The sequence below is a fragment of the Micropterus dolomieu genome, linkage group LG15 (genome assembly GCF_021292245.1).
Source record: "Micropterus dolomieu isolate WLL.071019.BEF.003 ecotype Adirondacks linkage group LG15, ASM2129224v1, whole genome shotgun sequence".
NCBI classification, from domain to species: Eukaryota; Metazoa; Chordata; class Actinopteri; order Centrarchiformes; family Centrarchidae; genus Micropterus; species Micropterus dolomieu.
Window position 1 is genome coordinate 17,753,637 of NC_060164.1, and position 23,460 is coordinate 17,777,096.

A 23,460-nucleotide genomic window follows, 5' to 3' on the forward strand; every position below is an offset into this window, starting at 1 on the left:
TCCCAGATGTGCTCAATTGGATTCAGGTCTGGGGAACGGGCGGGCCAGTCCATAGCATCAATGCCTTCCTCTTGCAGGAACTGCTGACACACTCCAGCCACATGAGGTCTAGCATTGTCTTGCATTAGGAGGAACCCAGGGCCAACCGCACCAGCATATGGTCTCACAAGGGGTCTGAGGATCTCATCTCGGTACCTAATGGCAGTCAGGCTACCTCTGGCGAGCACATGGAGGGCTGTGCGGCCCCCCAAAGAAATGCCACCCCACACCATTACTGACCCACCGCCAAACCGGTCATACTGGAGGATGTTGCAGGCAGCAGAACGTTCTCCACGGCGTCTCCAGACTCTGTCACGTCTGTCACATGTGCTCAGTGTGAACCTGCTTTCATCTGTGAAGAGCACAGGGCGCCAGTGGTGAATTTGCCAATCTTGGTGTTCTCTGGCAAATGCCAAACGTCCTGCACGGTTTTGGGCTGTAAGCACAACCCCCACCTGTTCTGACCGTTTGAGCAGACACATGCACATTTGTGGCCTGCTAGAGGTCATTTTGCAGGGCTCTGGCAGTGCTCCTGCTCCTCCTTGCACAAAGGCAGAGGTAGCGGTCCTGCTGCTGGGTTGTTGCCCTCCTACGGCCTCCTCCACGTCTCCTGATGTACTGGCCTGTCTCCTGGTAGCGCCTCCATGCTCTGGACACTACGCTGACAGACACAGCAAACCTTCTTGCCACAGCTCACATTGATGTGCCATCCTGGATGAGCTGCACTACCTGAGCCACTTGTGTGGGTTGTAGACTCCGTCTCATGCTACCACTAGAGTGAAAGCACCGCCAGCTTTCAAAAGTGACCAAAAAACCCGCCAGGAAGCATAGGAACTGAGAAGTGGTCTGTGGTCACCACCTGCAGAACCACTCCTTTATTGGGGGTGTCTTGCTAATTGCCTATAATTTCCACCTGTTGTCTATTCCATTTGCACAACAGCATGTGAAATTGATTGTCAAACAGTGGACAGTTTGATTTCGCAGGAGTGTGATTGACTTGGAGTTACATTGTGTTGTTTAAGTGTTCCCTTTATTTTTTTGAGCAGTGTAGTTTAATGCTGTGACTTGTTACCTGTTATCTTGTTAATTGCATTTGGGAACAATGTTATTATTCATTTTATCTGTCATTATGACTTTATGTATTCATGCTTCTGTTTACTTTTCAGACCTGTGCCGGTGTTGCCCTACAGACCACCAAAGACTCATAAGGACTGCTGAGCTCTTGACATCATGGACGAGTAGATCTCCCACCAACAGTCGGAGACTTAGTTGATTTGCACTAAATACTGAGACTCTGTAAGACCTTTCGGACACTTGGAAGTATCACAGAGTTTCCAGTGAAAGAGGGCTAACATCCCACCTCGGTGCTATGCCTCTAAAGGTGCTTTGTTGTCCTCGCTCAGGTACCAATTAACTATTTATCTATTTAAGTATTTAACACCGATATTACCAGTGTGCACAGAGCTCTCCGATCAAGAGTGACCTTCCCAACGGAAAAGTTTAGAAGAAAAGGAAACATGGTGTGAGATATATATATATATATATATATATATATATATATTTTTTTATTTTTTTTTGCATTTGGTGATTTTTATACTTTTTTTTTTCTCAAATGAAATTCTAAAATAACAATGATGTTTTTATAACCAGTGAAGTTGCTTGAATAATTGAAGCGCAAAAAAGGACTAAAATGAAGATAAAGGGAAATGAACGTCAGTTGTTGCAGTAGCTTGTGGGCTGTAGAGCAGTGTTATTTATTCCATTTTTCATATTTTTATTCTGTATTCAATACCAAATACGTATTTTGTATCCGTGTCGACACGGTGCTACAAAGTAGATATTAATCAAAAAATGCTTTTTTATTAACAGTGGACTCATATTAAAGCCTCGGACTACATTTTTATGGGATTAATCCAATCAACTCATTTTACAGTCTCATGACCAGGCTCTGTTATTCCCTCATAAGTTCACTTGTGCAGTAAAGTGCAAACAGGAAAAGTATTCTTCACAAATTTCAGACTGGCTCTGGCACACCGCTTGGGGCGTGTGTTGGACGCTCTACATGTTCTCCTGATACTGGCAGACGCTGCGGAGTCTCAACAGATTTGACAGACTGATTGTGTTCCAGAGAATTACACCAACACCAAATAATTCAACACTTACACTGGTGTTTGTATGTTTAACGTTCACGCTCACTTTGTCCTTGAGCATGCGAGCCAAGCAGAATGACTTCAGTGCTGTGAGCTTTCCAAGCTCCTCCTCGACTGTATCCAGCGAGATGCTTCACCGTATCTGTCCCGTCTTTTCTTTTTTTTTGCCTTCATTACATTCCATTTGGATTTTGTACGGCTTCTTGAACTCTGAGATTATTCATGCATTCGCTGCATCTTTCATTTGATTCAAAGCTTAGACTCTGAGTTAAGCAATTTTATTGATGTTATTTGTTGTTGACTTGCTGCATAACTGTTAAAAACTTCACAGCACAGTTCTTTTTCCTGTGTTAGTGTTCATTTTATATTTGCATTGTATTCAAATGCAGTGCTTGTCTTCTCACCACTGCAGAATGATTGAAGCTGGTAAAGCTCTGCATACCTGCGTTGCAGCTGTCTACAGAAGTGTGCAAGCAATGCTTTTTCTTGTTTTGAAAGTGTTCAGATATGTTGGACAGTCAGTGTAACTGCTCGCCGCCGGAAAATATTTGTCAGTGCTGTGTCCGTGTCGTTAAACGTTTATGCCATTTGTAAATTCTAAATGTATTGTTAATTTGCATAAGTGTAACATGTGTAAAACCATTGTAAAATGTAAATATTGTATGTCAGTTATAATTTTTGTTCCCTTTTTTGTTCTTTTTTACAAGCACAGTAATGTAAGAACTGCTTTGAGGCCGTGCCCCATTTACAATGGGTGGTGAAAACGTGATTTTGAAGATTTCAGCGTATAATTTGTTGGCTAGAGACAAATGTTTAAGGATAACATTTAAACTGGGAGATTTTATTGATGAACTGAAAGCCAAATAAAAGTTCCTTTATAACTGTTTACAACAAGTTGATTTAATTTTGTTCTCACTTTGAAGTTATTCAAAAATAACTTAAGAAATAGAGAAGAGAGGAAGTTTTTTTAACCACAAGTGGCTGTTAAAGAGATAAACAAAGATTCATAATAATAATTTTCATCATTTGCTGGACATGAATAATTAACTGACACCATTAGTAACTGTTTTTTGTTGTTTTTTGCCTTTGAGAAGACGAGTGTGCCTAAAGCTCAGCTCACCCAATAACAAAGCCACCACTTTGATCATTCGGAATATTTTTATTTGTAAACGACTTGTATCATAATCCTTCAGTGTAAGAACAACTAGCAACATATGATAACTTAAAAATGTGATGAATACACAACATTTTGCTCATCCTTTTCTCTAATTAACAGCAACCAATAAGCAGTGATTACACAAATATAAGTGTGTCAGAAAAACATGTAAGGTATGTGTAATTTTCCCAGTGATTCACTTTATGAAAGGGTCCCATCAATCTGTGACCTCACTCTTGACATGGGGGTCTGCTCTGCTGTCTCAACTCTGCTGGAGCAGCCTGTCATGGTTGTTTAACACTGCCACCTGCCAGACAACACTGGTCATTACAAAAACTGAAGCACTTCCTCCATCCCTCCATCCCTCCAGTTTTATCTTATCTTGCCTTCATGTGCTCCCTCAAACCACAGGGTAAAGTTGCCCTTGGGCCCTGATTAAGGATCAGAACCCCTAACATTTGTTAACTCAGACCATTACTGGGGAAGAATACAAAAACAGGAAAGGCCTTAACCTCTAAACTGCCCTTATAGTGAACTAAAGAACACAATGGAAACACAAGTAAATAATATTATTCACACCAATGTCTGTTATGAACTAAAATCTTTCACAGATTGTTTTTAAAGGCAACAAACGAAACGGAAGTTAGTGGGCTTTTTTATTAGAATGTGAAACAGTAACTTTGAAGTATGCCATCATACCAACAATTAAGGAGTGAGTAACTTGCAAGTGTGACCGTATGAATGTTATTTTACAAAATAGTTTATTTATTGAACTGTAATTTACTAGTTTCCAGCCACTGGTGGGTGCTGAAAACATTTTATATTTTTTTTTACTAATATGAGTAGGAAGAAAGGAATCGTTTGGCATTTTGGCAAATGCTTATTCACTGTCTTACCTGGAGTTAGATGAGAAGATATAACTGCTATGCTGCAATGTCATGTCTGAGTAGGCCTGAGCAAAAGTATAGTTTACCTCCAGCAGACATTCAGCTAAGGAGACAGAGAGTTAGCTAGCCTGCTGTGCTATCGGTTATTACTAACAAATAAAATGTCTGGAACATAATGTTAAAGAATCGTTTTTACATTTTAGCGTGTCTACAGATTAAATAAACAATACTGTGTTGATTACTAAACTTTAGAGGGCCTGGCTGCCTTTAGAAAGAGCCAGGCTAACTGTTTTCCTCTGAATCCAGACTTAATGCTAAACAAAGCTAACCGGCTGTCAGTCAGCATTAGCTAACTAGCAAACTGTCTCTAAGAAAGCAGGGAAAAAAGGTGTATTTACAGAAATTTTCAACATTTACTTTATCTCCTGTTAGTATGGAGGTAAATTACTGTATTACCTGCTCAGGCCCTTGTTGTCAGCACGGGGACTTGAGATTAGTAAACTACAAAGGTGAAGTTTCTTAAAGGTTAGTTATTCAGATACTTTTACCTAAGTAGCAATACCAAAGTGCAACTTAGAAATGCTATAACTGAAAAGCCTGCATTCAAAATGTTCTTTTAGTAAAAGAACAAAAATGTTTTACTTAATTTTAGTACTTAAGTAAATGTTTCTGCTATAACATTATGATACTGTACAATTTTTGTACACCCCTGTTGGTCCATATATGCACTGGCCCCCATTTCAAATAATGTTTTAATAATGTTACCAAAATACTTTTTTTTTTCTTTTGTTTTTTTCTTGCAGACTGAAAGTAGAGCACAACAGACTTTTGTGCCAAGCTCCTAGCTTTACAGGTCTTCATTTCTGACAAATTAGTGGTTCTTTAACCACTGAGATAGTCCATTTCTAAATTGTGAAATTAAACCACAGTTAATAAATAAATGCTTTTTACACTTTGTACAGCTTGTGTGCTTTGTGTGTGAGCCAGTTGTCATTGTAAACATCAGACCCCTCTGAGTGTCTGCCCATCTATCTCTCTGTGTGTGTGTGTGTGTGTGTGTGTGTGTGTGTGTGTGTGTGTGTGTGTGTCATCTGTTGATGACCTCACTTCTATGGGATTAGTGACCACATGACAACACTGGGTTGGCCGCCTAGTGAGCCTTTCATTTGGCTTCACTTGCAGAGGCGGTGTGTGTGTGCCGTCCAACAGTTCACTGAGAGCTGGAGATTTCTAAACTTAATTTCTGTGGATCTGTAAATGAAGTCTAAATCGGACAGACTGGGAGCTCAGTTGTGATGGCGCAAGACATCACCAATTTATCTGGAGAGGACTATTTTGAGGGGAAATCACCCTGTTGTTCAGACACAGAAGCTTTGAGTCAAGGAGACAAAGAATATGATGATATTTTGGAGCTTAATCAGTTTGATGGACTGCCTTATTCCTCCAGGTTTTACAAATTGCTGAGAGAAAGGAAAGCTCTGCCAGTGTGGAAAGCAAAGTGTGAATTCATGGACACTTTGGCCAAAGGACAGTTTGTCATTGTCAGTGGCTCTGCTAAAACTGGGAGAAGTTCTCAAGTGAGTACTGTGGGGCATTTGACACTTCAGATTGCACTGCCATGGAAAATACTGCACATTTCATATACACAACAGCAGATTCAGCTTTGTTACAGGGAGATACTCAAGCCCTTTCGCTATCAACTTAAAGTGGGGAAGCAACTTATCTCACTCTTATTTTGAAACAGATTCCCCAGTGGTGTGCTGAATTCTGCCTGTCAGTCCAGTTCCAGCATGGCATGGTGGTTTGCACCCAGATTCACGCACAGCAGGCTGTAGATCTCTCCTTAAGAGTGGCTGATGAGATGGATGTTAACATTGGCCATGAGGTCGGTTACAGTGTCCCTTTGGAAACATGCTGCACTAATGATACAGTCCTCAGGTATGGTAAAGCAGTGCTTCCTACTTTGAAATGCTCATGTATCCAGTGTTTCTCTATCTGATTCTTTCTCTCCGCCGCTGGGTTACAATAAAGCATGGTCTTAACACGCAGCTAAATCACCCCGCCTTTTCTTACTCTCAAGAGAGAAGTGAACAAAAGGCTCGAGGGGGCTCTTTTCAGGGGCTCCTCCACAGCTGCCCGGCTCCCTGTCTGCCCATATGTTACACTCCCTCATGTGGGTTCCTTATAAGTCAGCTGGGGAACAAAGAACCTCAGCACATTGAGGGGTGGGAGATAAAGCAGCCGGCAAGTACGAAAGGATCCACTCCCCCGACTAATTATTAGAGTAAATTACACTTAATAGGGGCAAAGCTGATGTGCAGACAAAGTTGCTTTCATTAAGTTGCCATTCTGAGGAATGCTGAATGGATTTCCTGAATATATTGTTCCACTCTTTCAGCCTAGAGGCTTACAATAAAATTAATCTGAGGATTTATTTCAGGCTGTTATGAATTTGAATACAGTGTGCGTCAAGTGTCTCTGTGGTGCACATATTTGCTCCCTGTTAATGTAATGTCAAGCATCCTTGACATCCTTGTCTCACCCACCACAGGTACTGCACAGATGACATGCTCCTGAGAGAGATGATGTCAGACCCTTTGCTTGAGCACTATGGTGCGATAGTCGTGGACCAGGCTCACCAGAGGACCGTAGCCACGGATGTACTGCAGGGTTTACTGAAGGACATCGTCCTGCAGAGGCCAGAGCTCCGCGTGGTCCTCCTCACAGCCGTCGAACCCGACCCCAAGCAGCTGGCCCACTTTACCGGGTCAGCGGTGCCTCTGATCCGCCTGGAGGGTGCGGGCATGGGGGATGTAGTGTACAGCAGCACAGGTGACAGCTACTTCTGCTCTGCCGTCCGTCTGGTGCTGGAGATCCACCACTCAGAAGAGGAAGGAGATGTGGTTGTGTTTTTGGTGACAAATCAGGTACAAAATATAAAATAGCAGTGCAGCATGACTGATGGAATCAATGTCTTCCTCTGACTTTCTTCTTTGTTGACTCCCTACCAGGAGATAGATCTGGCCCATGACATCCTGTGTAATGAGGAACATAGCTTACCCCCTGATCTGGGTAAGCTCCTGCCCGTTGCTGTGCACCCTGGCCAGCCTGGGAATCCACCAATCCTGGGGGAGGAGGAGACAGGCCAGGCCCGCAGAGTATTCCTCACATCCAGTCCAAACGAGGACTTCTTCTGGGCTGTTAGCTCAGTGCGCTTTGTCATTGATGCCGGGCTTGAGAAAAGATCTGTAAGTTAGTACTTATTTGATGTAATTTTAATAAGCATTAAAGTGATTACATCAAGACATCTTAAACATATGAAGGTTGAGTTCCAGCGTTATAAATCATATTACTGCCCAGAAGTGGGGATGTGAATTTTAGGGTCACCCTACCATGTGTTGTTGTTTTAATTAAAATGTTAAGTATGAATTAGGGTCGTAACATCATGTTATCATGTATTGTATTTTGTATCATTATCACACTGTTAGTGCAGATTTGTGTAAATGTTTAAATGTCATTATAATATAATCAGTTATGAGAGAAGTATTCAGATACTTTACTTGAGTAAAAGCAGTAAATAAATTCAAAATCTTCCTTAAGTAAAAGACGAGAGGTATCATCAACTATATCTACTGAAAGTAAAAGTACTAGTTATGCAGAAAAATAGAACTTTAAGTGTTATATCAATACTTTTTTTAGCTTTATTTTATTCTGGTACTTTAAAACATGAGTAGCATTTTAATTTAGTCGGGTTAGAGCTAGTTTTGTCTACTTTACATATTGGGTAGTTTAATCTATATGCATTATACTTTATAAGCTGATAAATGTCTTGTAAAGTAACTGGTAGGCCTAACGATAGTTGTCATATAAATGTAGTGGAGGAAAAAGTAAAGTTCACTGAGAGCTGGAGATTTCTAAACTTCCTCTGAAAAGTAGGGTACTTGAGGTATTAACTATTTCAGGAAATGTACTGCATTTGACCACTGTATATAATCCAAGTCAACACACTGTTACAGGTTTACAACCCCAGAATCAGAACAAACTCAGTTGTCATTCAGCCTATCAGCAGCGGTCAGGCCAAGAGTCGGAAACAGCTGGCAGATCCAAAAGGTGGGAAGTTAAACTGTTACAATGTTCAATGTTTGATGTAAATCTCTGGCTAAAAAAGACCTTTCTAACCTGCAGGCAAGTGTTTTTGTCTGTACCCAGAGGACAGACAGCTTCCCGGTGAGAAACGCCCACACATCGTGGAGTCTGACATCACTTCCACTGTGCTCTTCTTGAAGAGGATGGAGATTGCTGGACTGGGCCACTGTGACTTCATCGACAGGCCAGGTGAGATTTACATAAATAAAAAAATAAACATAAAGAATATGTTTATGGCGGTTTGTTTTGGCCAAACTCCTCTTGTTACCTAACTTTCACATGTCCTCAGTGATAATGACATGAATTTTGAGTTCAGTCAGCCCAATTCCCTTTTGTTCCAACAGACAGGAACTTTTTTTATTAGAGGGCAGTGAGCCGTGCCGCAGCCGAACTGACAGCTCTGCAAGCTTTCTTTTTGAGCTGACCTGCTTCCATGTGCTTTTGTTCCCCCGGATTTATCCGCCCTCGCTAACACAATCACACACACAGACAAAGGCGGCCTCCCATTAGTTGATTAGAGCATAAACATAGTGCTGGTGTGCGAGAGTGTCCATGTCTCTCTTTCACCGTGATGTTCATAGAAAAACATGTTTGTTGCAAAAACAAAATAGAAAATCTCATTTGTACCATGAAAGAATTTCCATTTTGCATAGTGATGCATGGCAGATGTTGGTGAGGATTATAAAATCCTAATCTTCTGCTGCCTTTTTACTCAGCGTGCCCACCAGGGTGCCAGTATACTGTAGGGGGATTCTCCTAGTGGGTCACCATTCTGGATTACAGTTTAGGCAGCATGGACACTGAAAAATAATCCATAATAGTTAAAGTGTATTTGTATGTAATTAATAATCTCCTACTTTAAATACTAGACAGTCATAGAGATAAGTACTTAGTTGTCTAGGGGATTTGTTCCCCAGTTTTCACCCACATGTTCAACATGATTAAGGTTTCATTTTGTAAAAATACTAACAAACAAAAAAACAAATCTTTTCCAACCCAGATCCTGGAGGCCTAATGCAGGCCTTGGAGGAGCTAGACTACCTGGCAGCTCTGGATAATGACGGCAACTTGTCTGAGATGGGCATTATCATGTCCGAGTTCCCTTTGGAGCCCCAAATGGCCAAGACTCTGCTCGCCTCCTGTGAGTTTGACTGTGTCAGCGAAGTGCTCATCATTGCTGCCATGCTAACAGGTAAGCCATGCCTGACATTTGAACAAATAAAATCCCATACAAGACCCTATACATGTACAAAACTATGTTTTCTGTTATGTGTCTTATCGGGTAAACAGTAAATTCTAAACATTGCATTTGTCTTGCGGATTTTTTAGCACCAACTTGCTTCATGATTCCCTCTGTGGACCTGAAGCCAGAGGCAACCCAGTGCCACATGAAGTTCCAGCACCCGGAGGGAGACCATTTCACCCTTATCAATGTCTACAAGGCCTTTAAACAGTGCCAGCAGGATCCATGTGAGTACAGAGAGCACACAAACACACACACACACACACACACACACACACACACACACACACACACACACACACACGCACGCTATGGAGATATATGAATGAAGAAATATCATGGTAACTGTTAGCAAAACAAGTATATTGGCCTAAACAATGATATTAATGGGCATAATAATAATAAATAATCACAACACATTATGATACTTTTTTATAAAAAATTACAATGATCAAAACATATAAAGTCTATTTCAATGACTAAACAAATTAAAACATTTTTGCCTCTGTTCTCTTCCCTTGTTAGACTGTAATGTGGAGAAGTGGTGTCAGGACCTCTACCTGAACCACGCTGCTTTGCTCATGGCTGACGCTCTTCGCGCTGAGCTCACTGACACTCTGAAGAGAATTGAGCTGCCCATCTCAGATCCTGCCTTTGGTTCCCGAAGCAACACCCTCAACATTAAGAGAGCCCTGCTGGCAGGTTTCTTCATGCAGGTCAGACAACACAACTTTATGACACCAGCCAACAAAAACAACAAATTATTAGATCAACATCGACAGCTCACAACATTTCAGCTTACATCAAACACCTCCTGAAGACTCTTTAAGTCCAAACTCCCCTAAAGTGGAACTAATGCAGCAATGTGGAACCATTAATGTAATACTGTGATTTTAGTTTCCACAAGCAATCATCATATGCTTATATATATTAATCTCTTTCTGTTCATTTACAATGTAGGTGATCAAAAATATACAGAAAGAATAATTTGGCTTTTTAAGTTTTGGTTTAATATTCACAATTAAAAACATACTTGGAAAAATTATCTGAATTATTATTTGGCCATAATTGTGCAGCCCTACCACCTTGTGGCCATCAGCATTGCAATACACTGAATTGAACATATTTTTATTCTTCAACTGACAGATCTTACACTTCATCTGACATTTGAACTGCGCATACACAACACCTGACATTGCAACAGCTTACTGTACACACTTGAACTGTCTTCAGATCTTCCACTTCAACTGCATTCATCTTTCAGTGCTTACCCTTAAACTGACACTTCACACCTTCTCAGCTCTCAGGCTTTCTCTGAACAACACCAAAAAACTCGAGCTCTTCTAACTTCCACAACTTTCATACATAATTTTGTCCAACTGCTTTCAGTTTCACACTACAACTGACATCTTCTTTTAGCTCGTACACATGAACTGGCACTATTTTCTTGCAGGACTTCCTCTTCAACTGAATTGAAGCTTCCAGTTCCTATTTATCACTTACACTTCAACTAAATCTTCACCTCGTTTCAGCACTTTGACTTCAGCTAATAATTCACTCACTGTTTACACTCAAATTAACCTTTTTAACCATTTCTGCTTCTCTAAGTTGTTGTTGTATTTAGACTGCCACTTCAACTGTTTCAGTATCTCAACTATTGTAGTTGTTTTAACTTTTTTCAACTTTTCAGCAGCATTGCACAAATAAATGGTCTTGTTGTCTGTTATGTTTGGGCTTAGTTCATGACTTTAAAGATGCATTTTGTATTTGGATGCTCCAGTCTTGCTTATTTAAAAAAAAAAGTATTCTTAGGTACTGACTCCAGTCCCAGTGGTGAAAACCCATCTGCCTGGCTCTGATTTCCCTCAGGTGGCGCGGGATGTGGATGGATCAGGGAACTATTTCATTCTGACCCACAAGCATGTGGCGCAGATCCATCCTCTGTCTGGCTACGGGGCAAAGAGCCCCAAGCTGGGCCTGCCGGAGTGGGTGCTGTTCCATGAGCACTCCTTCTCTGAGGACAACTGCCTCCGCACAGTAACCCACATAACGCCGGAGGAGTAAGTCTCAGCCATGTTCACATTTTGTTCTTTGTATATTTTATTGTGCACTTGGCTTGCATTCACATAAATAACCATTTACCAGTCTGGTTAACCAGCCTGCAGTGTTGCTTTAATAGAAGTACACCTCCAGTGTGTCTTCACATTTGAGGAAGCTTAAAGGTAATCAGACAGACACATTCCCCTTCCATTTTGGACCAGATGTAAAGCTCCAGTTCAGCAGAGACTAGTCATGCTTGTGAGGGAGGTATCATAATCCTGTTCGCTAGTATCAGCTAGTTGGAGAGGGGATTATGGATTGCACAGATCCCTGGGAATGTGGAGCTGCAGCTTAATGGACTAGGAGAAAGCTCTGCAGCCTTTGTCATGCTCTCTTAGGTCTTCCAACTCCTGAAATGTGACTCTGTTCATTGCAGTTAAAAAAAAATGTGAGGATCAGATAAAATATCTGTAAGTCTTCTCTCCAACAAAAGTGGGTGTCAATAAAAACGAACCCCAAATTGAAAACTGGTTTGCAAATGGAAATCACTTAAACTGCGATGCACAAAACGCTGCTTAACACACTGAGCGTTAACACACTGTCCTCTCCCCCCGCTAGGTTCATTCAGATGGCACCGCTGTATTATTTCTACAATCTACCGCCTAGTGAGAGCAAAGACATCCTCCAAAACATTTTGAACCATGGAGCTTCTCAGTACCAAGAGCAGAAACCTCCAACCTTCCAAGAGGAGCCCCAGGAGAACCAGACTTATGATCGCTGTATTATACAGTGACTAACTGACCCACTGTTCCCAGTGGTGGTGGGAAAATTACCAGTAGGACTTGCACTGTACTGTACAAGAGCACGTTGTCTGGATAGCTATATAATTGATCATAGAATTTAATTTCCTTTCATCTGTGCCAGTCATTCCTCATTTTTGTCACAATATCATGTCTTGTATTTATCTTTAGTTACAAAGTGCACCATTATATAAAACAATAAGTGCTGTTCTTTTGTTGATTCTGTCCAATTACTTATATTTGCACTTAACCCTCCTATTCAACAGTTTGCTTTTAAATTTTACAATTTATTTTCACAGTCCCAGTAAATTTTTTTATGATTCTGTGGCTCCACATCTTACCTTTAGTCACTGTCCAACAGTCAGTCACCCACAGCAACGAGGGTCCAGCCTGATTAATGAGGTGCAGAGATAGTTTGGGCCCGCCTGCAGCTCCATCTGGCTTGGATACAGTTCACTAACAGTGGGGTGACCCAGTTCGCTGACACTGCATTGGAAAATATCACGTCCCCTCTTCAGTGACCCGGGTCTGAGTAGTGCAGCACGGACCAAAGCCAGAACCCACTTAAAATCTTTTACTCTGAGTTGACTTTTCAAGGCACAACATCTGCACATAATATATTATATAATAATATATTTGAGGTCATTTAGTAGAGGATTAAATGTTAGGATGAATAATAGTCTAGTATGTTAGATCATACTGTATATTTGTTATCAAAGATCTGATTAAAACCACTTCAACTAAACGTTTAGCAGATGTGGCCTAAGACCACATTAGCATTGTGTGATGCTTTAGGAGAAACGTACAATATCATGAGGGTGACAGAACATCTACAGAAACAATGCATTTAAAATTTTAAAAAAAACTTTTATTTTTTAGATCACAGCAAACCATGCTGATATAAACTTACATTTCTACATACAGCAATGTGGACAAACTAGCCTCTGACTTTGCATTGAATGTTGCCAAGCTATTGCACAATGTTGTTTTGGAAAGTAAATAATGTTGTTTGAACTTGTTTTTAACTTGTCAGCCATCAGTCACACTTCATTCTATTTTATTCACAGCATTCTTGGTGTTATTGAATATCAAAAACGCCAAATATATATTAAATTGAATCATCGGTTTTCTAAGCATGTACCAAATAATATATCTAAGCAACTGTGCGTAAAAGTTAAATGTGATTATACCATCTTTGTTTCTTATGTCGTATGTTTTTGTTTATAGAAAAATGAGGCAATCCAGGTGATATTTGGTACAGTCAATAATAAATCCAACGCAAAGAAGCTTTACATATGAACCACAACAGCTTAAGCAATAAGAAAATTAAAATCTTCTGAATTTACAATTATTTTCACAAAATGTACAATTCAAAACCCGGGATGCAAATGTTAGAAAAAGATGATTACTTTGAAAGGCGCAGGAGGTGACGTTAGATTTGAAACTGTAAATACAGTGTTGCCTGAGCATGTGCCTGTTTATAATGGGGTCTGTAAATTGTTGTTTCCTGTCACAGCATTTCAGATGACAGGTATCAAGTCTTCCCTAGAGTAGGGCTTGGATGGCCGGCGAGGTGTAGAAAAGTGGAGTTAAAGTCTTGAGTGTCTTCCTCGCCACGGTCATTTCATTATCACAAATGCGTACCCGTGTTGTCACTTCCTGTTTGCGGGTTCAGCTGCTGCAAGAGCTCTATGTAGAGCATGATGCGGCTGAGGAGAGGTGCGTTTTTCTCAGCTCGCAGTAGCTTGGAGTACACATTCTTATAGCTTTTCAACAGCTCCTCATCCTTATTGCTGTAATAAACAAAAATGAGTTAGTCAGGAGTGAAGGTTTCAATGATTTTAGATACTTAAAAATACCATAATGGTTTTAGAATCTTGCTCACCTTGGTTTCCGTTTCATTGTCGTCATCAGTTTGATCAGCTGCAGCAGCAGGAAGGAAAAACTTGGCTCAAACACACCAATTAGCTTCATCACTTCCTGGAGGTTCAGTCCTGAGGTGGGGCCACTGGCCACATCAGCTGATTCAGCAGGGTATGGTTCACTCAACTACAGGACAAGAAGGGAAGAGAAAAGATGTTGTAGGTTACAATGTATGATCTAGAAAAGGGCAACTGAACAACGCTTTGCAAAGATGAATAAGCAAGAGAGCATTCCCATCTGCTACTCTGGAACTCACATCTACCTGCTCCTCCAGCAGCTCCTTATGAATCAGCTGGAGAGCGTGGTGAGTTTCTGTCATGATCTCCATTGCTCCAGTCAGGCTCTTCAGCTTAGCCGAGCTGCTGCTCTGACCTGTGGGAAGACAACATGAAACATTATGCCATTATGTTCTCCAATTCAGTTCTTCTCTTAAGACGTCACCGAACATCACTGACATCACATCATTCACCGTGATGAACAGCTACTCACCTGCCATAATAAACTCAGCAAAGGCCACCCTCTCCAGAAGCGTGCGGAGCAGCTCACAGGGAGCATCTCTGAGGCTGTGGAACAAACAGACAGCCTTGCTGTAATGAAGCTCTGCCAGGCTCCGATGCTGCTTCCTCAAGTGTTCATCCCCCACCTGTCACACAATTTGAGCCAGAAACACAGACATCCTTCAGTGTGTATTGTACTGCTGTAAGTATCAAACACAGACATCCCATCACCAATGATTCTGTTCTAGTCAGTGTGTAGTTCATTTTCTTTTTATAGACCAGTGGTACTCAAAGTGGGGTCCGGGGACCCCCAGGGGTCCTTGAGGGGGCAGCCCCAGCAAAAAGGGGAATATTTTATTTTCACTATACTTTCCATCCATAACAAAATGAAAAAAAACGTATGACTATTTCAGTCATGGGTTGCATACACTTTCTGTTATAAAACATACAGAAGAAAAAAAATCCTATCAGTGGGGGACCCTGGGACAAAATCAAATGGGGGTCTGTGGTCTAATTTGTCAGTTTAGGGGACCTTGACAAGAAAAAGTTTAAGAACCACTGATAGACAATAACGCATTGTTGTTTTTACATAAACCAAAAAATTATGTGTCAAAAGGTTGAGTTAAGAGACATTTATTATTAGTACAACAACATATTTAGATTTTATATTATCGTATAATTTTACATAGTTTCCCACCTGGTTGCGGAAGCAGCTGTGGTACATTGAGGCCAGGCGGTGGTGGATGGTAGCAGCTCTGTACTGGTAGAGCGGCTGACGAGCAGACTCAGTCTGCAGGTCACAGTACTTTAGGGACTTCAGCATCGCCTCAGTCACCTCCCGCTCGATCTGGGAAAACACACACACACACACACACACACACACACACACACACACACACACACACACACACACACACACACACACACACACACACACACACACACACACATGATTTAAGGTTTTATCATATCTACAACCCCAGTTCCAATGAAGTTGGGACGTTGTGTAAAACGTAAATACAAACAGAATACAATGATTAGCAAATCCTTTTCAACCTATATTCAATTGAATACACAACAAAGACAAGATATTTAATGTTCAAACTGATAAACTTTGTGTTTTGCAAATATTCACTCACTTTGAATTTGATGCCTGCAACACATTCCAAAAAAGCTGGGGCATGTACACAACTGTGTTACATCACCGTTCTTTTTAACAACACTCATTGAGCGTTTAGGAACTGAGGACACTAATTGTTGAAGCTTTGTAGGTGGAATTCTTTCCCATTCTTGCTTGATGTACAACTTCAGTTTCTTAACAGTCCGGGGTCTCCATTGTCATATTTTGCGCTTCATAATGCGCCACACATTTTCAATGGCAGAGAGGTCTGCAGGCAGGCCAGTCTAGTACCTGCACTCTTTTACCACGAAGCCACGCTGTTGTAACACGTCCAGAATGTGGCTTGGCATTGTCTTGCTGAAATAACAGGGGCGTCCCTGAAAAAGACGTTGCTTTGATGGCAGCATATGTTGCTCCAAAACCTGTATGTACCTTTCTGCATTAATGGTACCTTCACAGATGTGCAAGTTACCCATGCCATGGTCACTAACACACCCCCATACCATCACAGATGCTGGCTTTTGAACTTTCTTTTGTTGCCCCTGTCCCAGCTTTTTTGGAACGTGTTGCAGGCATCAAAGTGAGTGAATATTTGCAAAACACAATAAAGTTTATCAGTTTGAACATTAAATATCTTGTCTTTGTAGTGTATTAAACAGAATATAGGTTGAAAAGGATTTGCAAATTTATTTTTTTTTTTTATTTATGTTTTTTCACAACGTCCCAACTTTTGGAACTGGGATTGTAGACCTTACTGATGCAAAGCAACTGATTATGCACCCAAATATAGTCATGAGGATTGGGGACTGATTGGACTTTTGGGGGATATGAAGGTTGCCACAGCACATGGGAATGTGCCATTCAGTGGAAAATGCAAGATTATCAAAATGTGAGGAAGAGCTCAAAGTTTGACTTAATTTGGAATATTTATTCACTAGTACGTGAAACATAAGTGTTCAAACCCACCTGCTCCTGCGCCTTCCTGGACAGCGGGGCGAAGTCCTGCAGAAGTGTAGCCAGGGTGAAATAGGTAGTGGACAGCTCCCAGTTTACACTGTCCCACACCGCTGGGTGGCTCTCTCTGCTTGCCAGTGACTTCATAGCCCGCAAGTAGTAGTCTATGGCCTGGGGTAAAAATCAGATGAAAAATATTCATATTTAAGAGCATGCTTGGGATGGGTCAGGATGTAGCAAGATGTATAAAAAGATCATTAAGATTGCAACATAACAAATTATTTCTCATTGCTTCAATGTGAATGCTCAGTGCAAACATAACGAGTTTTACATGGCACCTTGTTGTAGTAGAGGGCTTCTTCAGGAGAGAACTCCCCTCTGCTCTGGTCGGCAGAGATGGAACAGTGGGCCTGTGCACAGATTCTCATCAGCCTGCCAGTATTACACAGCAGCAAGGCTGTGTTGGTGCTGTCCCTGATGGCTTCAAAGTCCTTCATGCCTTTCTCAAAGAAGGCAAAACTCTTTTTCCACATCTCTTGCTCTGCTACGGACACCGACTTCTTCACTAGAAGGCGAGGGGGAGGAGGAGAGGGCAGTTAAATAAAACCATAAAAGAGGGAGCAATACATTTTTATGACTTGTTTTTTAACCCCATAGATTTGCTGTTCCAGGTGCAACTAGATTTTGTTTGTCATTATACTTCCTGTGCAAAGCATGTAAATTTCAACATTACTCATGCAAGTCCAGAAATGCAAATCACATAAATAAATACAGGAGGCTGCATCTATAAATGGAAAGTGTAGTGTTTTCTGTACACACACTATATTGGTGGCTGTAATTAAATATAAAGCTCCATCTGCTGTCTATTAACCCAATGTACCTTCTTTCTCAGTCTGCATGGCTGCAGCCTGGTTCATATAGTAGACTCCCATCTCGTTGCGGATGTTTCCCAGCCTTTTGAGCACCTGAGCCAGCTGATCTGAGGCATGATCTTTCAGAGCCTCAGAGACCAACAGTTCATACGCTGCCTCATAGCACTTACTGCTAACAAACAGCTGGTACTCTGGGTCCATGGCCAGGTCTGTTGCCATGTTAAAGGCTGGCAGGAAGAGATTAAAACCATTGACAAATGGAATGATCCATAATTGAACAGAACAACTTGAAAAGACAAAACATTATAGGACATTTTGGGTAAAGCAATCACTGACATTTTTGTGAATAAAGTTGGTGGAACTGAAATGGATGCACACCAGTTAACAGGCCTTAAAGTGTTTGCTAACACCACACTGTGTGCTTTAAGATTTGTATGCTCTCTTTAGTGATCTACCTTGACAGCTACTCTCTCTGTGCAGACTGTGCAGGATCTCTTGGTCCTCTTTGGTCTGGTAGCTATATTCCTCCAGGTAAGCTGCTCTGTTGTGTGCATTCTGGGCCAACATCAGCTGGATGTCCCCACACAGAGACAGGCCCTGACTGTGAAACTGCAGCACCTGCGGGTGCAGTGTACCGCTCACTGAACAATAGGCATCTGGAAGGAATAATAGAAGAAGGGAAGAGAAAAGAGTAATTGTATTGCTTCATAAAATATTGAAGTAACGTTTGTATCCTGTATGAAGATTAAAAAAAATGTAATTCTTCCACAAAGAAATGTAGTTTTAGTGGTGGACTGGAGTTGTAATTATTTCATTATTATATAATTATTTCATCAGATAAATATTTAAGCAGCCAAAGGTGGTATTTAATGAAAGTTTCAAAACAGTTTCAGATGTCAGATGTAAGTACTTAATCCATTATTGTACTCTATTCATATTTAACTTTAACTGAATAAATCCATTATGTAAAATAACGTAATGTCAACAGAGACAGAGTCAGCAACAGATATTTCCCAACGTTTTCCTGCATATTACAGAGTTAAATAACCTTACCGTAACACTGCAGAGATAGCTTGATGTAGCGCAAGGCTCGCCCATACTTCAGCAAATTAGTGGCTGCGTCAGACAGGACGTAATAGGCCTTGGAGGCTTTGAGGAAGAGCTGCAGTTTCATCCGGTGCTGCCACGAGCCAGGGATCATCCCTGAGCGTGTTGGGTGCTTCTGGTCCGCCTGCAACGGCCCCGCTGGTAGGGTTGAGAGATAAACAATGCACTTGTAGTAAAATCTTTTCGCAACAATTTGTGTCGTTCATAAGAAAAACACTTGATTTGACCTAGACTGTATGTCATAATGTTTACCTACTTCCTGTTTTATTATACGGTATTATATCAATTATCCTTTGGAATAAGGACTGTAGACTAACCTCGTTCCAGAAGACGAGAGATGCCTGTCTCAGCAGCACAGGCTCCGATTTCACTTCTGTCCTCATATTTGAGAGGAATGGGTGTGTTAGGGTCTGCAGCTGGGAGATCACTCTCCTTCTTGATGGTGCCATCCACTGCCTTCAGCCCCTGTGTAGTGTATTCAGTGATTAGTAATACAGTGGAAGACAAATTTATTGTCACATTATTAGCACTACATCAGGCAGACTTGCCTTTAGTACGTAGCTCAGGACGTGCCTGCATTTCTCCTCCTTGTCTTGAGAAACAGGGAAAGCGCAACTTGGCTGCAGGGATCAAAAAAGGGAAGATTATCCTTTGGTGTTTATATAAAACATATTCATCTGTGTATTTCCACACTGTCCCCTAAGGTTGGTGTAGAAAACATTTAGAGAGGCACTCACTCTGATCTGGTGAGTGGACTTGTATTTCTCCGGGACAGACAGCTCCCCTACAGAGCGGATCACAGCCACAGCTTTACTATCAGGGCTGGAGCAGGAGCTGTAGGAGCCGTTCTCATCGCTGTCCTCTGTCAACTCCGCCTCCTCCTCTTCCTCCTCCCTGTCTTCGTCGCTGTAGCTGTCCTCTGAGCCGCCAGCCCGGAGCGACTCTCCGCAATCTTCTTGGGGAGGCTCATCGAGCTGGAACAGCTCTGACAGCATGTAGTGGGCTGAAGCGATGATCTGAACAGACAGGAGATGGAGATCAGGACTGGAGTCAAGTTCAATCAAATCTAAACTATGGTATTCTCAGATTTAGTCAAGTGTGTTCACTTTTTACTTCCCTGCTGTCTTAGATAAAAAAAAAAAAAAAAAAAACTACTCTTATTTTAAAAGGAAACATTTAATTATGGAACTACGGTAAAACTCCAATTAGTAGCCCGGGCTTTTATTTGCTTAAATCAATGAACTCACCCTGCCCATTTCTGGGACAAGCGTCTATATAGGACAGGCCTTTAATCCCTTTACCTTTAGATATGAATAAATAATACTTTGGTACTCATTGTTTCTGTAAAAGGAACTAAACTATTGAATTGTGGAGAATCTAACCAATTTAATAATGTGTAGCATGTCCATGTTGACAAACCTGTAAAAGTGCTTAGAACTAGCTCAAGCAGGTGAACTGGTCAGCTTCAAGAGGTTTTATACATCCAAATAACTAATAATAACTAAAAAAAACAGACCAGGTTTCTAATTGAGACCTGCGTTTAAAACATGTAGCCACACCAGGCCATTTTTGCAGAGCTGACATTCGCACAGCACCTCCTCTCGCTCCCTGTCTCTCTCTCTCTCATGAACACCGCTGTACAAATCTCTCCAACACATCGCTGTGAATTGTCGAGACCCACCTTAAAAATGTTATTAGCAAGCATGTAAGGAGCCTAGCTAATAATAGCTATATTAACGTTAGAATATAGCTGGGTTGTCAAGGTTAGTACGCTGTATATAGCTGGTAGTCAATATCAACTGTATGCATGATTAATTGTGCAGTCCTAGTAACCAATCAGGATGAATGATGATTAATATGGTATTTAAAGAGGGATTCTCCCTCTGTGCTTCTACCCATCATTTTACCTGTGAGGGTCTGGGTTTGATTCCAGTCCAGACAGTTTTGTTCATCTCCTCTTTTTCCAAGTCTTCTCTAACTCTAATTGTGAATTTTCAAATCCATGCTTACCTGGGGATGCCTCTCCTGATCCAGAAGTTTGACACAGTTCAAGAGTAGAGTTCTGATTGTGCCATAGTGCTTTCTGTTTTGCCTCGCCTTCAGCATCAAGTTGCTGGCAACTCTGTACCACAGAACAGAAAATAGATGAGAACTCATTACAATTTTGCCATTCCATTGTTAATTATGTCTGATTTAAGCATAACTCACTTACAAATATTTTATATAAATAAAAGCAGAGTTGAAAATGGCCATGTAAAATGTAAGAGTTTTGAAATAATCTACAAAATAATTATGTTTAAACAGCTAATTTGAGTCCAACTATACATTTATAGATTTGGCCATCTTAATCAAATATTGTAAGCTCATAAAAACACATAAAAATATAATAAAATATTATATTAACTTTCCGTGACATGTCAAAAGCTCTTTTTGGATAGTTTTCTTTTCAGCCCTGGAATTCAATTCCCCAAATGTATTGACTTTCCCAGTTTTCTGCAGGAATCCTGAAGCACAAAGATGCTTCTATCCCGAGTCTTCCCTGACACTCACTTGTATAGTAACACAGCCACAGGAAGAGTGAAGGGATTCTGACATTTCTCTTCTTCAGCCTCCTCACACAGAGTAGTAAGATCATACAGCTTCACAATGTCACTCCCACTAGCTGTGGATTCAAGAAAAAGCATTAGAAAACATCATGATAGACAAGTGCACAGTGAACAGTACAAGTACAGACTTAAGATAAAAACATTCTGTTCACTTCACTTCACCTCCCACCTTTGAACAGCCAGTAGGTGTGACCCTCTTTGGTGCAGTTGGACTTTAGGAAAGAGAGGATGTTCTGGGCGATGTCTTTCACCACCCTCGTGGAGAAAGTCGAGTTCTCCAGATGGGGGATGTCCTCTGTTTTTATCATCTCATATTTCTGCAGGGAAAACAATAAAGGCAAAACTATGAAGAAATGTTTTACTACTTTTTCAATAAAAAGCTGGAAATGCCATTAACAATGACTACAGTACATGTAGCTTATGTTCTACTGTGAAGATTAACTACGGCAATCATCAAACAGATGATGATAATAATAATAATAATAATAATAATAATAATACTTATTGCAATACTGCACTATAGCCAACAGTAGTTTACCTGAACAATTCCATTGACATGAAAGCACATGACAAGCTCTGGGACATTACACATCAGATTGTCAAGCCAGTAGTCAATACCCGTCAGAATGTTGATTGGTTTATTGTTGTCCCTGAAAAACACAGTAAGAAAGTTAGATGTTAGATTAATCAAGAGTAATGTAGTGGAACCAATGTGTGATTCTGATGAGGTTGAAGCATCCAAAATTAAATTTCTGGTTCACCTCCTGAGGTCAGAAAAACTAAATTAAAAACTGACCTGCCAAGAACAATTCTTACCATCTATAATCACTTTGCATATTCCATGGACATACTACATGTCACCCTATTATCTTCTATGCTATTATGTGTATAGATTAATTTGTGTTATCTTGCTGACACAGACATCTAACATAAGCCTCCATCAGAAGGCAACAGAATGATGAAGCGCAATACAATTAAAATTATAGGATCACATTATCATTTTCTCACTAAATCAGATTATGGATGGGAGCAAATGATTAAAAATTCCAACCTGAGTCTCAGACTGACGGCAGGATAGCGACCACCTCCAAAAATGGGCATGTTGGACCCAACCAGCATGTGGATATCCTCAAATGTCCACATGATGTTTCGCACAAAGTCGTTCCTTAAACCCTGTCAAACAAGTGACACATAGTGTTTTTTTTCTGGGTTTTTGACTTTATTAGACAACAACAGCTAAAGAGAGACAGGAGGGGGGGGGGGCACAGAAATGAGATCACATGCAACAAATGGCCTCGGGGTGGAATCATACCCAGGCTGCCGCTATAAGGAGTTTGTACGTGGTGCACAAGCTCTAACAGGTGAGTAACCGGGGCACCACATCAAAGTGTATTTAACTGTAACTTACAAATGTACATTAAACATGAGCTACCAACTGTAATAGTATACCATTAGTATCATGTAAGTCTTACCTGACTGTTCTCCCCTTCGTTGAAGAGCATAGGGAGGTTTTGCTCTTTGGGTACAGACGTCACCTGGCCCAGAGCAAACTTGCTGTCCACAGAAACACTTTCCTGCACATTTAAACAGTAGCAATTCTGTCAGTGCAAGCTGACAACACCCAAGAGCCTAATCTAATCTAAAAACACTTATTTAAACTACTTATTTTCTTATACATTTCATCTCACTAATTACAGAGAGTTGAGTGAATGGCTGCAGCACGCAGGACTGATTTCTAATCAAGAAGAACTTCACATCAGTTGAAATAACACTCATCTCTCCATTCAATCACAAGTCCGGCTAGCACATCATAGACTACAAAATAACTGTCCCATAGCCAGAATGCTCAGGCATGTGATTGGCAAAGGGCAAAAGGGCAAAAATGCCGGAAAATATACGGAACCCCCCCCCCCCCCGGAT

The 23,460-nt window shown here is 41.0% G+C and overlaps 3 protein-coding genes across 7 annotated transcripts in view; 2 read left to right on the forward strand and 1 right to left on the reverse strand.

The window, feature by feature from the left end:
• Nucleotides 1-3,075, forward strand: part of adam12b (ADAM metallopeptidase domain 12b) — a 61,848-nt gene extending 58,773 nt beyond the window's left edge. For both annotated transcript variants that reach the window (XM_046070992.1, XM_046070993.1), the window contains exon 20: nucleotides 1,206-3,075. In XM_046070992.1, coding sequence (XP_045926948.1) covers nucleotides 1,206-1,247 — 42 coding nt within the window. In that variant the 3' untranslated portion in view covers nucleotides 1,248-3,075. The remainder of the gene's footprint in view (nucleotides 1-1,205) is intronic.
• Nucleotides 3,076-3,395: 320 nt separating this feature from the next.
• Nucleotides 3,396-12,661, forward strand: dhx32b (DEAH (Asp-Glu-Ala-His) box polypeptide 32b). Of its 3 annotated transcripts, none has more exons than XM_046069950.1 (12): nucleotides 3,396-4,757; nucleotides 5,680-5,809; nucleotides 5,977-6,170; nucleotides 6,784-7,159; nucleotides 7,244-7,480; nucleotides 8,249-8,342; nucleotides 8,418-8,567; nucleotides 9,379-9,570; nucleotides 9,708-9,848; nucleotides 10,147-10,337; nucleotides 11,491-11,681; nucleotides 12,280-12,661. In XM_046069950.1, exons 2-12 carry the CDS (start codon nucleotides 5,741-5,743, stop codon nucleotides 12,452-12,454), a joined length of 2,010 nt encoding a protein of 669 aa, XP_045925906.1. In that variant the 5' UTR covers nucleotides 3,396-4,757; nucleotides 5,680-5,740; the 3' UTR covers nucleotides 12,455-12,661. The 3 variants fall into 3 exon arrangements, with proteins under 3 accessions (XP_045925906.1, XP_045925907.1, XP_045925905.1); XM_046069951.1 differs by having other exon boundaries at nucleotides 3,396-4,057; XM_046069949.1 differs by lacking the exon at nucleotides 3,396-4,757 and having other exon boundaries at nucleotides 5,471-5,809.
• A 646-nt stretch (nucleotides 12,662-13,307) lies between these two features.
• Nucleotides 13,308-23,460, reverse strand: part of edrf1 (erythroid differentiation regulatory factor 1) — a 15,717-nt gene continuing 5,564 nt past the window's right edge. Inside the window, exons 7-25 of one of the 2 annotated variants that reach the window (XM_046071091.1) lie at nucleotides 23,013-23,114; nucleotides 22,592-22,713; nucleotides 22,079-22,190; nucleotides 21,710-21,857; nucleotides 21,485-21,596; nucleotides 20,945-21,056; nucleotides 19,672-19,950; nucleotides 19,483-19,554; nucleotides 19,252-19,399; nucleotides 18,881-19,072; nucleotides 18,283-18,483; nucleotides 17,836-18,054; nucleotides 17,294-17,520; nucleotides 16,968-17,126; nucleotides 15,579-15,728; nucleotides 14,874-15,027; nucleotides 14,647-14,756; nucleotides 14,347-14,510; nucleotides 13,308-14,254 (exon numbers count right to left, since the gene is read on the reverse strand). In XM_046071091.1, coding sequence (XP_045927047.1) covers nucleotides 14,092-14,254; nucleotides 14,347-14,510; nucleotides 14,647-14,756; nucleotides 14,874-15,027; nucleotides 15,579-15,728; nucleotides 16,968-17,126; nucleotides 17,294-17,520; nucleotides 17,836-18,054; nucleotides 18,283-18,483; nucleotides 18,881-19,072; nucleotides 19,252-19,399; nucleotides 19,483-19,554; nucleotides 19,672-19,950; nucleotides 20,945-21,056; nucleotides 21,485-21,596; nucleotides 21,710-21,857; nucleotides 22,079-22,190; nucleotides 22,592-22,713; nucleotides 23,013-23,114 — 2,946 coding nt within the window. In that variant the 3' untranslated portion in view covers nucleotides 13,308-14,091. Of the gene's footprint in view, nucleotides 14,255-14,346; nucleotides 14,511-14,640; nucleotides 14,757-14,873; nucleotides 15,028-15,578; nucleotides 15,729-16,967; nucleotides 17,127-17,293; nucleotides 17,521-17,835; nucleotides 18,055-18,282; nucleotides 18,484-18,880; nucleotides 19,073-19,251; nucleotides 19,400-19,482; nucleotides 19,555-19,671; nucleotides 19,951-20,944; nucleotides 21,057-21,484; nucleotides 21,597-21,709; nucleotides 21,858-22,078; nucleotides 22,191-22,591; nucleotides 22,714-23,012; nucleotides 23,115-23,460 lie in introns of both variants that reach the window. The other variant, XM_046071090.1, reaches the window with a different exon arrangement.